Source organism: Zingiber officinale, chromosome 10B, assembly GCF_018446385.1.
Source record: "Zingiber officinale cultivar Zhangliang chromosome 10B, Zo_v1.1, whole genome shotgun sequence".
Taxonomy (NCBI): Eukaryota; Viridiplantae; Streptophyta; class Magnoliopsida; order Zingiberales; family Zingiberaceae; genus Zingiber; species Zingiber officinale.
This window is the reverse complement of record NC_056005.1, coordinates 46,485,476-46,499,589: the sequence shown is the minus strand read 5'-3', so window position 1 is coordinate 46,499,589 and position 14,114 is coordinate 46,485,476. Positions and strand designations below refer to the sequence as shown.

Below are 14,114 nucleotides of genomic sequence, written 5' to 3'. Positions count from 1 at the left end.
AGGTCACTTCAATAACTGTGGCAGAGTCATGGGTAGGAAAAAACAAAATCAGACTTGTGTCTAGTCAGTCGTCTACACCTCCTTCAACTAGATTTGAAGGGAAGGCTAGTGATATGGGTTAGGTTTCATGGGCCCCCGATAAGGAAGGGAAAGGAGATAACCAAACGGAGAAGATATCTCAATATCGGTCAGGATATACTTCCGAGTAAGTAGGTCAATATCGGCCGAGATATGCCTCCAAGGAGGAAGACTTATATCGACCAGCATATGCCTCAAAGGAAGTAGGCCAATATCGGCCGGGATATACTTCCGAGTGAGTAGGCCAATATCGGCCGAGATATGCCTCCAAGGAGGAAGACCTATATTGATCAGCATATGCTTCAAAGGAAGTAGGTCAATATCGACCGGGATATACTACCAAGTGAATAGATCAGTGCCGACCGAGATATACCTCAAAGGGGGTAGGCCAATATCGGCCGACATATGCCTCAAAGGAAGCAGGTCAATATCGGCGGGGATATACTTCCGAGTGAATAGGCCAACATCGGCCGAGATATGCCTCCAAGGAGGAAGACCTATATCGATCAGCATATGCTTCAAAGGAAGTAGGCCAATATCGGTCGGGATATACTGCCAAGTGAGTAGACTAGTATCAATCGAAACATACCTTTAAGAAGGAAGGCCAATATCGGCCAGGAGATACTTTCGAGTGAGTAGACTAGTATCGACCGAGACATGCCTTTAAGAAGGAAGGTTAATACCGACCAGTTTGATTAATATCTTGAAATGATATTTGATAAAACATGGTCCGGGGCTAGCTAGAATAATAAACATAAAGGAGCCCGGATGAGCATTGCCCCAGGAGCCTCATGAGAGGTAATAATAATTGATCAAACCTAGCTAGGCCCAGTTTTGACTGATACAAGGAACATTGGTACATTAAGCTTTCTATGATATAGCAAAGACAGGAGGAGCAAGTAGGAACGATAGAAACACTTTAAAGGACATGTGAAACAGAATAGAAGTAAATATTTTAAATAAAATAATTAATGAAGATATTTGCAGTACATGATTGTATAACAGGTGTCATATACTTTGGCAGGAAATGTGTTTTTAGACTATTTTACAGGTACTAGACGACAAAAAATGTACATCTGGGGTACAAAAAGATTCCTTAAAAGTCATTTACCACAAGTACGCAGCTTACGTCATCTCATAACAAACTCTAACAAACCGAGGTCCACTTCATGACTACAGAGGTTATATGAAGTGGTATAAAAAGGGGAATCCTCTCCGTTGGCGAGGTAGGTTTACATCATTGCGCACATTCATAACCCTAATTTTTCAACTACTGGTCATCTTTTTCCTCCTTCTTCCACACCAAGAGAGATCACTGACTTGAGCGTCGGAGGGCCTAGCCAGGGATTCCCACCCCGGTCTTAAGTCACTGACGTAAGTGTTGGTTGTTCTCTTGTGCGCAGGAAGCCTTGGGAGTTCCGAATCTGGGTGTTCTTCGATCGGATCTCTTGATCGCCATTGGTATCTTGCATCGAGAGGACACTCTTGTGGCTTCATCTTCTCGGATCCGCTTTAGGTTTCTCGGATCAGCGTTCCATAGATATTATCCTTCACCAGCAGTAGGTTTTTTCTCCCGGATCTCCGTCTTGTCCAGCTTCTCAGACAGGATCATTGGTGATTATGGGTCTCACGTAACAAACGTAGATTTTAAATTCTACACGCGTAGCCCCCAACAAAATCTGATTATAAATTCTGAGTTAAAAGTTATAATAATTTGAGGTCAAAAAGGTCATATTCGATCAATCCTGTATCACTTTTCCATAAAAAAAAAAAATCTACAAGGATTCCTTTCTTTCCTCAATCTAGACTTGGAAGTAAATAGAGCCTTAATCTAGTGGTAAGTGCAAGTTTTGCCATATAAGGCTACAACAATATCTGAGTTCTAAATCCCTTAAATGCTAATTAATTGTGAGTTCTAGACCTTTGAATGATAAATTTAGTTTGTGAGCATGTCTTTTTTCATGTTTTGATCATTTTATTAATGACTAATAGTTACTCATGATTTATCTATTCCGTATTAACTTAGGAATAAATTTACGAAAATATTGAGCGAATGAATCATCTTTTTTACCATATTAGACCCTTGAATGACAATCCAAATGTTGCAGCTATGGGTTATAGTAATTTAAACTAAAATAGTTTTGAATAACATAGAACTAATATAATAATATCAAAGATGGAACCAAGTTGAAGAAATTTTGATTAAGTTAAAAAAATATATATTTTTTAATATAATAATACTTTATGCGTAATTTTTTTTTTACTGTAATAAAAATAAAAGACACTTTTATTTTGCTAAGTCTATTCAATAAAGCATATCTAAAACAATCGGGTACTTCTATAAAATATTAATAAAAATCAGTAATATTCTAAATATTTATTGCTTACTATCTCGAACAGACAGATCTTTTAAAATAAATAAAAATCATTATATAAGAATAAAACATTTAAACTGAAACTTGGTAAAGTACCATAGTCCTAAACGAATATTATGTGCCCGTACGGACACAGTAGCCTGATCACACGCTTCATGGACACTCCAACTCACCTTTGTCTACATCTCCATTAAAATATTAAAGAACACAGAAAACGGGGTACACTTCCACAAACAGCATTCACGAAAATACTTGGCATAATATGAATTCAGCAGGATTCAACTTATAAATACATGCCACGTAACCTGATATCCTATGCGCTGTTTCAGAAAAAAAATCGGTGTATGTAGATCGTACTGCATCACACTCGCTATGTAGCAAGCTCGTGGCGTCGCTTCTCCCTGTTATCTGCTCGTTTCCAGAAAGCGTGAGGGAAAAGGAAAGGGAAAGCGGAAGGTAGGCGAGATGGCAATCAACTTCGCGGCAGTCCTGATGGCGGCGGCAGTGGTAGCTTCAGCGGTGACGGGGTCCGCGGCGCAGAATCCGCCGTCGTGCGCTTCTAATCTGGTGGGATGCGCATCGTACCTCAATTCGACGACGACGCCGCCGCAAACGTGCTGCGGGCCGCTGAAGCAGACGGCTACCAACGACTTGCCTTGCCTTTGCGGCCTCTTTAATAACACCGTCTTCCTCAAGGCTTTCGGCGTCGACCTCCAGAAGGCACTACAAATGGCCAGGCGCTGCGGCGTTACCACCGACCAGAGCGCGTGCGCCACCGCCGCAGCAACGCCCTCGCCCAGCCCCGGATGTAATGGATCCATTTGCCTTTTTCTTTCCTAATAATTAGTAGGGATCTAAATGGGCAAATTTGCTGCAAGTTTCCTTTTGTTTTTTTTTCCGAGATTTACTACGCAATATATGTATTATTCTTTTTTTTCAAAAGCCCTAATCCACTACTTTCCACATTTTCTTGTGTGATTTGCAGCGAAAGGTCCATCCTCCTCCTCCTCCTCCTCGACCTCGAACACGACAGGTATGGAAGATTCAGTCATTTGTCTATGTTATCTGATTTGTTTTACGTTTACTGGATAAAAAGTGACAAGTATTTACCTTCAAACTTGCTTGAGTTGTAGAAAATAGTTTGTTTGGACTTTGGATTGGCTTTACCATCTGTGCTCTTATATTTGGATAATTTTGTGCATATTGCTTGGTACTAAAAATTGAATGGGAATTAAGTTTTGTAATTTTAAGGAATTTCTTAATTTTGGAACGAGGGCAACCAAGAAAAGAGGTTTAAATTTTGCTAACTTGGGCTTAAGCATAATTAAATATCTGGAGGTCCCTTGGTGTTTTAGGTTAGATTGTGCTCTTTACTGGGCTTTAAGGTGGTATCGGATTGATGTTGTGCCGGAGGGCAATGTTCATGAAGGTAAAGAGGATGAGTAGTGAGTGAGATAGAAACTTTTATCATGTTTAAATATCAAGAGTGGTATTTCACACATAAGTGCTTTAGGATTTTTAGTTGGATTGGATTTTCTCTCGAGCTTGACTTCAACAGTGAACAAGTCACTAAAGCTACAACCTTGGTGTTTACTTTACTCTTTTTAATGTGGAAGGTAGCCATACAAGCGCTTCAAGCTATTGAAATGACAAAAAGTTAAACAAACAAACTACAGGGTTACTAAATTACGAATAGTAGTTCAAGTATAGTAATAGTGAAGGATAGGCATGAGTTGATGGTGAGTAGCAGGGTCTCCTACCTTTTGCCTTGATGCTAATCATTAGATTTTTTGGAGAAGTTACACAATATTGAAATCACCAAGTGCTTTTAATACACCCGGACAGGGTTGGAGATTGGTCTAACATTGCTTGCTAGAATCTACTCTCTCAAACTATACACTTCAAGATTAAAATTTGATATTTTTAGAATGTTGCATAACGTCTAACCTTATGGCTTAGTGGTGGAACCCTTGCCTTTCATGGTAAAATAGTACAAACACGTAATTAAAAAAGGTGCAATTTAATATGTTTCTCCTCATTTGAGAGAACCTGAGTCTATAATATAGAAGCATAAGTATATAACAAATTGAATAAATCACTATTTACACATTATACAAGAGGCCTCTTAGTTCATCCTAGTTTTCTTTCTCAACATCAAGTGAGAAACAATGGAAAAATCTCCCCTCTAGTGTCGGATACCGAAAGTGTTGCTCAAGAAGAAAATCCTCTGCTCTCGTAACTTTTTTTTTTTTTGGTCTCCCACTGCCTTTACACATGCTCACACACAAATCTTACCTTGATGCGACTGGATTTACTGGTGGAAGATGAAGATAATTGGGCCAAAGACATGACCAGGAATAACAACTAAAGGCAGAATCACTGGGGAATAACATAGATGCTAAAGCACAGAAATCATTAGAACACAAAGAAGAACCACAGAGATAGAATCACTGATAAAATCATTTGGTCCATGCAGAATTATGTGAGCAAATCTTGGTGAAAGAATCACACAGCCACAGACAAAGTCAAGCTAGTAGATTCATGGTGCAAAGAGAACACAAATGTGAGTAGAAACGATGTTGGGAATGCGGAAGTCTAGGAAGAAACACAAGCGTCACCAGGAAGAACATTTGAGTACGATTCGGAAAAAGACGGGTTCAATCGGTAGAGGAACATAAGTAACCGGTGGCAGTTTCTAGAAATAGGAATATTAAAAACATCACATGGATGAAAAGCTAATGAATAAAATGCTCTCATTTACATTGAGATCATATTCTCTATCCCCAAATTCTTGTGTCTCCATGTCCCTTTGTCGATCGGACAGATTAGATCACATCTCAAGAATACAGTGCAAATCATGAGAATATCATGACCATCCGATCGACAAAGGGACATGAGGACATAAGAATCTGGGGACAGAGGATCTGATCTCCATTTACATTGCCCATTTTGAACAGATCAAATATGAGGGATAAATCAAAATCTCTATCCCTTATTATATCCTTCTTGATTAAACCACCCTTTCAACCTTATAAACAAAGTGGATGGGTATATTGATGATCTATTGGCTTGCTCATCCATTGATAAAAAAAAAGATAATTCGGTGCACGAAACTCCCTTCAATACAAGGTGGTTCCGGAGAAGGGTTTATTGTACGCATTCTTATTTACGAAGAAGGATCTATTGTACGCATTCTTATACTGCTTTTGCAAGAGGCTATTTTTGAGACTCGAACCCGTAACCTCTAGATCTAACAACTTTACTATTATGTCAATGTTCTTCCTTAAACAAACATGTTTCTTTGGAGGGATAGTAAAATGAAAGGATGGGTACATAGAAAAGCTAGAAAGGTGAAAAGGGGGAGCGGGAAGGCCAATGGAAGGAGAAGACAACTAGAGATACTTTTAATATCAATTCAAGTGGAGTAAGTGGTTTTAGTTGATTTAGAATGGCTGACACCAAAACAATAGCTAGTTTCAGGCAGTTTAATTTAACTGATAACTGACCCATGCAAGGACTGATAAATTTGATATCATGAGCACTATGGGATGCCATCTTAAAAAAAAATTAAGGATAGGTGCAATTTGCGTTGATCCTTGATGTTGGGATAAACATTGTAGATATACTAAAAAAGTTGACACATTTAGCAGGTGATTTACTGAATTTGCTAAATGCTCCATTTCCTCAACAAAGTAGGAGTACCTGATTATTTGAATCTTCAATTTCCCTTGCTTATTAGCTTTTATTGTTGTTTCGATGTGAAATAAACATTGTGTTCAATTTGGAAGCTAATCTAGTTAGTTTAGTCTTAGACCCTATGGTTTAATACATGGAATGTGATCAATTGAAACTGAATTGTATGTACTAGTCATGTTACCTATTATTCTTATCTTTTGGTGTTTTTGCTTGTTATTGTCAGGCTCTTCTACCCCTACAAGCCAAAGTCCCAACTCTGCATTTGTTATCACTCCATCTGAGTTCGGTGTGCCTGCTTTGATGAGCTTAGTTTTGTCATTGTTGCCGCTTGTGGCATGAGAAGCCATTGAGCATGCTCCTTCTCTTTTGAATGTTTGATCTTTAAGGCAGTCTTTAAGTTATCTGTTCTTGTGAGAGAATGAACGAACATTCAAGCTAAAATTTTATTTATGACATCTTCCACCCACCATATGAACCCTAATGATTGTTCCTGCCTTTCTTGACTTCGATGATGTAGTATTTATTGTTCATGTTATGTATCTAGAAATTATTTGTTAAATTAATGTTAATGAATTGAAGAAACCAATAGCATCGAGATAATTCTAAAATTCTAAATTTAATATTTCCTAGATAATTCTAAATTTCAGAATGCCAAGCAGAGGTAGCATATGGATTCATTCATACAACTTCTGTTGAAACTTATTCTAAAAAAAATTTAGAGAACATATATCAAAATCCCATGTGATCACAAAGGGATACTTGACTCAGGTACAGAAGAATCATACTTATTATTTGAGTTTGCATCCAAGCAGCAACCCGAAACATGGATGAATCGTCGTCATGCAGTGACTTTCTTCGCGGTGACTGAGTTGACAATGGTGGCAAATTCTGGCCCCTACAGAGGTAAAACAAGTTGATGTTAATAATATGTTTATCTCTTGTTTGAAGTAGTAGACAGGACTATCTGGGATAACTTTATATTTCTGTATGTTACATTTTTTTTGTGTCGAAGTATAATTACTCAAATATATTTGATGATACCTTAAGTGAGGCACCTCCAACAAGAAATCCATCAATATCTTCTTGTTTGGCAAGCTCAGAACAATTGCCTCCATTTACAGAACCTGGAAAGAGGTAAGACCCAATTTCCATTAGAAAGAATAAATAGCTGCCTGCCAAGTATATAAAAGAACAAACATAAAGCTACGAAGTACCTCCATAGATGATACGGGTGGAGGAAGCAACTTCAGGTGACACATTTTTCTTAAGCCAATCGCGCACAGCAACATGCACTTCCTGAGCTTGCTCAGGAGTAGCCACTTTTCCAGTGCCGATAGCCCATACGGGCTCATATGCGATAACAACATCCTTCCAGTTTGATATACTATCTGTGAAAATGAATCATGGATAATGGAAGAAATGTCGAATGCTCCTACTTGTTTCATCGCAAGCACAATGGATCTGCTGTAAGTTTAACTGTAAATCTGAAACCATACCTGCAAAAGATTTCATCTGCTCGAAGCACACATCAAAGGTTTTTCCTGCTTCCCTCTCTTCCAACTTCTCGCCTATACAAGCAATTACCTTGAGATTCTGGCTCAGGGCATATGCTGCCTTCTTCCCAATAAACTGGAAATGAAAGTTTTTGGTTACAACAAAATAATTGGCAGTAGATACTGGAAACCACAAATCTACTTTCTGCTCCAGACATTATAAGAACTAAGTCTTGAATATTTACCTGGTCATCCTCACCAATAATGTGTCTACGCTCAGAATGGCCAAGAATAACCCATTTGCAACCAATATCTTTCAATTGCTCCACGCTGCATATCACAAGTTAAATCTTATATTTATCATTGGCATAGTAGACTAAATGTTAAAAATATTGATCATCTAAAGACTATGGAATAAGTAGTTAATTTTGGAAAAAAAATTGCTTTGATTTTAGTTAGAAATGAATTAAAACATTAGAAATTAACATAGTGGTCGATAAATGTACATTGAATCTCTTAAGAAAATATATCATGGCTTCGAAGGGTTAGTGACATCTATGTACACAAGGCTATAACATAATGTTTCCAGACATGTTCTCTTACAAGAGCAGAAGGCTGGAGATTATTGACATTGAAATCATTTTTCAATCAAGCCTTAACCCAGCAAATGGGATTGGATCCTCCTATAACCAAAAGATATGAAAGATACTAGAAACTAAATGTCCAAAATAATAAACACTTTATTATAATTACCGGACCAGCTTAACCATTCAATAAAGAAGATATTGTACAATAAATAAATTGAACGTCAGTGAATGCTATTTATAGTAAAAGATCAGAAGCAGATGCAGCATTCAATGACGAAAAGTTTTTAGCAGCAAAAACCTGATTTCTCCGGTAAAAGCTCCACCTTTACCAACCCAAGAATTCTGAGCAGATATTTCAATACGTTCAGTCAATGATTGCTTGACCACATCAATATAAACGTATGGTGGTGATACAATAACATCTGCAATGTTTCATGTAAAAAAAATCAGACATTTCAGAAACAGTGGAATTTTTTTCTTCAAAAACAGAATAACATTAGTAAAAGTTGCTAAAATATATTAACATCATCAATTGGACGTACTCCTTATCTAGTTATTTGGAACATGGAACAGATTGAATTGTGTATTCCAGCATGGAAAAATTGTGTTGGATGTTGTCGATACTAAATGAGGATATAGTATTTGAGCGGCATTTGAAAAAACAGAAATGAATTATTGATTTTACCTACGTCATTCTCCAACTTCGAATCATTTAAATCTGCAACAAGTTTCCTGATAGAATCTTTAGTCCCGTTCTGTAGAACTACCAAGTATGTCAGTAATTCAATAAGCAATCCAGATATTATGAATTAAAAAGTAAATGAAGAAAAAACGAGTGTTGGATATCCAGAGAAAATTGAGTTCAAAGACATGTAACCATTGACCAATAATTTCAACTTTTACATACTGGAAGAGAGAAGGTTAAGTAACATTCATGCAACAGTGAACTTGAAGATATGCAAGTTTCTAACAGAGTTCAGATGCAAATACGCAAGAAAGAAACACAAACAACCACAATAAACACTTATTATTCAAGGAAAAAAATCTCAAGACAAAGTAATATCTATAATTCAAAAACTTCAAGATAGAATGTGATAGAAAAGAAAATTAATTTATACAAATTGTGAGAGAAAGTTGTCAAAAAAAAAAAAATAGTATCATCAATATGCATACTTTCTTGAGTAATTCATCTATGTGCACCTTAGTAGGTTAGAAAATACAACTGAATAATTGCATTCGTTTGAAATTATGCACAAAAAATTATAGTTGAGTGAGGCCATTAAATGAAATCTATTTTCATAAACATTTTGAATACCTTGAGAATCATTTCTGGTTATCATTGTAGCTAGATATCATCCTCATAATTCAATCTTCCAAGAACCATTATTCTCATATCTAAATTTCTTTGCAATAATTTTTGTTATTGAACCAACTAATACGAGGTACTTATGATTTTGTTTTGCCTTTTTTTTTTTTTTGGTTAAGTGTAACTCAACCTCCTCATAAAGGTTGAGATGGTTAAAGACATTTGAATGAGACTCATTTAATTTGAATGGACTTCAAACAAAAGTCATTGTAAATGCCCAAATAATAGTCATCACGATTGCAAGCCTCCTAAACAAATGAGAAAGTTTAGACAATATAAATCAATGGGACTCATTTACTTTGAACGGGCTTCAAACAAAAGTCATTGTAAATGCCAAAATAATAGTCATCATGATTGCAAGCCTACTAAACAAATGAGAAAGTTTTAGACAATAGAAATCAAGGATTACCAAATGAAAAGAATATGTTTTTAGTAAAATGGTATTTTCTTAAATATGATAATGGTGCGATTTCATAGTAAGTTTTGGGGGAAAATCATGAATATAAAATGAAGATGGAAAGAAATCCAATGTAAACCAAACTGAACTTACACATTTCCAGTTGCCTCCAACAAAAAACTGCAGTGACATAAAAATGCAAAATATATCAGATACAGCAGAGATGATAAGTGCATCAAAAAACTCTATGATGGTGATTTTACATATGTGCATGGGTATCAGGATCATGCATTCTATTTATGAAGTACACCATTGAAACAGAAAACCCGATAGAACAAAATATGCATGATAGTTGATGACTGTACAGGAAAAAAGCAGATACCATAGGGGGCAAGAAATATATGCGGCTACTCAGCATCATCTAGCATTAGCATAAAGTCAAAAGCAGGAAAAAAAAAACATCCAAAAGATTCTTTAGGAGCACAAATAGACAGATAGATATTAAAAGAAACATTTTACAGCTAAACCCACAATCTTTAGGAAGTTAGAAACATTCATCTAGCATTAGCATAAAGTCAAAAGGCAGAAAAAAACATCCAAAAGATTCTTTAGGAGAAAAAAATAGACAGATAGATATTAAAAGAAACATTTTACAACTAAACCCACAATCTTTAGGAAGTTAGAAACATTTTTATCCAGGCTATCCAACTTGTGCACAACCATGGTCAATATAAATAATTATATATTTATCAAAAAAATTATAAGGTGTAGGATTAACTAAACTCTTTAAATAAACAAATTATATAAAATAAAAGTTATTAATATTCTTTAAAATAAATTATCTTAATAACAAGCAATTTTTTGTGAACCCATTTATATATTTAGATCGTGTCATGTCACTTACAAATTTTGGCTTTGTTAATTGTGTTATTGTTAGTATTAATCCTTAGAGCCAAATATGAGATAATTAACAAGGGAACTTTTGTATAATATTTCATTAATAAAAGAAAAAGTTTATGATTATTATATTGCCATGTGTCAAATAAATAAGTATAATAATGTCATAGAGTAGTAGGTTCTAGTTTACAGCATATCAATTGATTGAATTGATAGTGGCAGGTTGCAGATATATATAGAATACTACTCTTAACTATTCCTAGTAAAACATTAATATACAAGGGCAATATTAATACGTTGAGACTCACATGTAGGTCAATTAATGACTTAATCTCACAAGTCATGAATATAAGATATCAAGTTAGCACATGGGTATATATTAGAGAATATGTACTGAAATGACCTATCATGAGAATATTTCATGGATCATTATACGAGTGTTATAAATATTCTCATAGTGACTATAGGTATGAATAGTCCTTAAACCTGAAGTCATTACGGTTCCCTATATAAGAAGTTGTGTACTTTGGTATCGACAAACGTCACTTATAACAAGGTGGAATATAAAGTCAATCAATGGGTATGCAATAAGTTATACGAAGGGATGTGAGTGATATAGATGAGATCTATCCTTCCATATGACGAAAGTGATTTATGTGGGCCTCTTGATTAAGTAGGAGTACTAAAATATATAGTTATACTCAAATAAGTCAATATGGGATATTGAGCTCATTTGGTTAAGTGAGTCTACTTAGAGATCAAGAAACACAAAGATTGATAAGAGGATGACACGGTATATGCCTCATGGATCAATCTAGATATCAAGGATAGAATGATTGACTTATACAAGATAATAAACTCAGACAGGTTAGGTTGGATCTCGACATTCTCGTCACTTGAGTAGCAGTGATGCAATGCTAGATGTTGCGTATTGCTTGTGTATCTAAAATGGTTTTAGAAACACTGCCAACGTTATGAGAACCTATTGGGTCACACACAAATAACATGTTGATTTGAAGATAGATTTATTTTAGTTTGATTAAAATATTATGGACCTTAAGATTAGTGGGTTAATCCAAATAAATCTAGATTAGACTTAAATGAATCCGGATTAGACTCATTGGATTAATAGGTTAGACCGATTGGGTTATTGGATTAATGGTTAATTCAATATACTAAAATCCAAACCATTACAAAGATTAATGGAGATTAATTCATCATTAATGGAAGAAGACCAAAAGGCAAACCCTTGGTATTCATTGGATGAATGCAAAAGGCCCTTTAGAGTGAAAGTTTCAGGTGAGACACTTGATCTTCATCTTCTTCTTCCCTTGGCCGAGCACCCTTGTTGTTGCTAGCACAACGAAGGTTGTTCTTCTCCAAAGACTGAGTTTGTAAGACAAACGAAGAACATGTTCGTGTGGATATCGAAGAGGAGCGACCACTCAGATCGCGCTGAGATCTACTAAAGCAAAGTTATTGTTGGGATTGTACCATTCACGCAACAAAGATAATAATTCGATCAAACTTTGTATACTGTATTCACTTGAATCTTTGGAGGAATCGTTTTTCTGCAGTGTTTATATATTGTTTTTCGCAAAAGATCCCTAAGTTAAAGATCAGGTTAAGTCTAATATTGCCACCTCTAGTTTAAAGTGACACTTGCATACAACTAACCTCCTTTGCAAGTATATGCAGGACCATAATATGTGTAAACAATAACCTAGACCACAGTTTGCATTAAAAAATATTACTGAGTTTTCATATAAACAATAACTTTGGAGTTTTCATATAAAAATAAACTAAATCTTCCCATTATAAATTTCACTTAGATGACCATATTTCATATGAAAACAAGTATCAATTCTCACAAGCTCATAATCAGCATCATTTCATAAATCAAATATTCTTCTAGTCAAGGAATTGATACCTCTGCAACTGAATATTTAAAAGGATTGGACAAGTACTGAAGGGAGTTCAATTCCACATTGACAAGAGTATAGAGATATGTTCCTTCTTAAGGCCCAAATGCATTCCAGGTGCAATTAGAAAAAGGGGGAAATAATGATACATCCGGTGAGTCATCCAGAGGGGATAATACTAACGGGGTTACAATCTAGAATTAGTGTTTTCAATCCACAGTCTGTGGATTTCAGGGATACCATCGTAAGGGTAATTTCAGAAGAATAACACAAGCCTTTGGAGTCGTTAAAGTCTCATCTTCAATAGTTTTAATCTCTTGTTCCATTACAAAATATTTACTATATGATCATTTCCAGAAATATGAAGAAGAAGAAGAAGAAGAAGAAGATGAGAAAAGGCAGAACTAATGTTTGAGTGGGTATCACTCAACGAATTAGCAATTTGCAAAATTGAACCATTGGAGAAATAGATAAATTAGTTTTAACTCTATTTCCAGATAAATTTGTCCTAAACTATTCTCCTTCAGAATGATTCTTCTCCAATATTGTAACTTTTAATCCAAGTAAGAAAAAGTGAAAAAAAAATACAGTCAAGAACAGATTGGGGATATTAAAGGTGTCACCTTTCCAGTGCCGGCCATGGCGACGACACTTCTGATAGGGCGGCGGGTCGAGGGGAGACGCAGCTGGGATTGGACGGCGTGGAAAAGATGGGCGGTGGAAAAGGAAGGCTTAGCAGCCTCGCGGCGAAGCCCCGAGAACTGCGATGCCAGAGAAGACGCTGCCGATGCCATATGCCCTCACCTTCGAACCCTCTCTTTCGGTATATGATTGAATCTTGATTACCAGTATGTGTTCCTTTTTTAGGCGATTAGCAGGATAACGCCGGCCGCGCACCGCTATATATATATATATATATATATATATATATATATATATATATACCCTAACACCGGACATATGACCAAGAGATAAAACACGGTAGAGATAAATGACTATCGACTTTGGGAGTTAATAGCGTATGCGAAGGTACACACCACTTAGTACAGCAACATCGTCTTACGAATGTAACGTGAATCTTGTTTGTGAAAAAAGTTGTACCGTTTTCCTCAAAAGCAGCAAGGTATGATCGAGTAGTTGAACCAAGACACAAAATGATAGCGGAAAGGAATTGAGTTAGGTGCCCCTCTGAATATCACCCGTCCTACCCACTTCAACACGTGGACCGATCGTAGTCTAATATGTCGTGTCCTTTAGTAGTGACCCGACCTAGTTCGGATCTTCTATCTTAAAATCATGACCC

General features: G+C 36.0%; 2 protein-coding genes across 2 annotated transcripts; one reads left to right on the top strand and one right to left on the bottom strand.

The window, feature by feature from the left end:
* Positions 1–2,838: 2,838 nt before the first annotated feature.
* LOC122028851 (non-specific lipid transfer protein GPI-anchored 9-like) lies at positions 2,839–6,618 on the top strand. The gene is made up of 3 exons (XM_042587781.1): positions 2,839–3,261; positions 3,439–3,486; positions 6,373–6,618. The coding sequence occupies exons 1-3, from the start codon at positions 2,919–2,921 to the stop codon at positions 6,486–6,488; spliced, it is 507 nt and encodes a 168-aa protein (XP_042443715.1). The 5' UTR covers positions 2,839–2,918; the 3' UTR covers positions 6,489–6,618.
* Positions 6,619–6,746: 128 nt separating this feature from the next.
* Positions 6,747–13,707, bottom strand: LOC122028850 (triosephosphate isomerase, chloroplastic-like). Its single transcript, XM_042587780.1, has 9 exons — positions 13,435–13,707; positions 10,146–10,172; positions 8,915–8,984; positions 8,528–8,651; positions 7,888–7,972; positions 7,646–7,778; positions 7,364–7,537; positions 7,191–7,273; positions 6,747–7,044 (listed from the first exon to the last, which is right to left on the bottom strand). The coding sequence occupies exons 1-9, from the start codon at positions 13,603–13,605 to the stop codon at positions 6,988–6,990; spliced, it is 924 nt and encodes a 307-aa protein (XP_042443714.1). The 5' UTR covers positions 13,606–13,707; the 3' UTR covers positions 6,747–6,987.
* Positions 13,708–14,114: the final 407 nt, after the last annotated feature.

What these genes read in the sequence shown, in the direction of transcription:
- LOC122028851 (XM_042587781.1), top strand. Translation starts at nt 2,919, where the DNA reads ATGGCAATCAACTTCGCGGCAGTCCTGATGGCGGCGGCAGTGGTAGCT. An exon ending in GCCCTCGCCCAGCCCCGGAT is followed by an intron (nt 3,262 to 3,438) that starts GTAATGGATCCA and finishes TGTGATTTGCAG; the next exon opens with CGAAAGGTCCATCCTCCTCC. An exon ending in CTCGACCTCGAACACGACAG is followed by an intron (nt 3,487 to 6,372) that starts GTATGGAAGATT and finishes TGTTATTGTCAG; the next exon opens with GCTCTTCTACCCCTACAAGC.
- LOC122028850 (XM_042587780.1), bottom strand. Translation starts at nt 13,605, where the DNA reads ATGGCATCGGCAGCGTCTTCTCTGGCATCGCAGTTCTCGGGGCTTCGC. An exon ending in TTATTGGTGAGGATGACCAG is followed by an intron (nt 7,779 to 7,887) that starts GTAAATATTCAA and finishes TTTCATTTCCAG; the next exon opens with TTTATTGGGAAGAAGGCAGC. An exon ending in TTGGAGGTGCCTCACTTAAG is followed by an intron (nt 7,045 to 7,190) that starts GTATCATCAAAT and finishes TTACCTCTGTAG; the next exon opens with GGGCCAGAATTTGCCACCAT.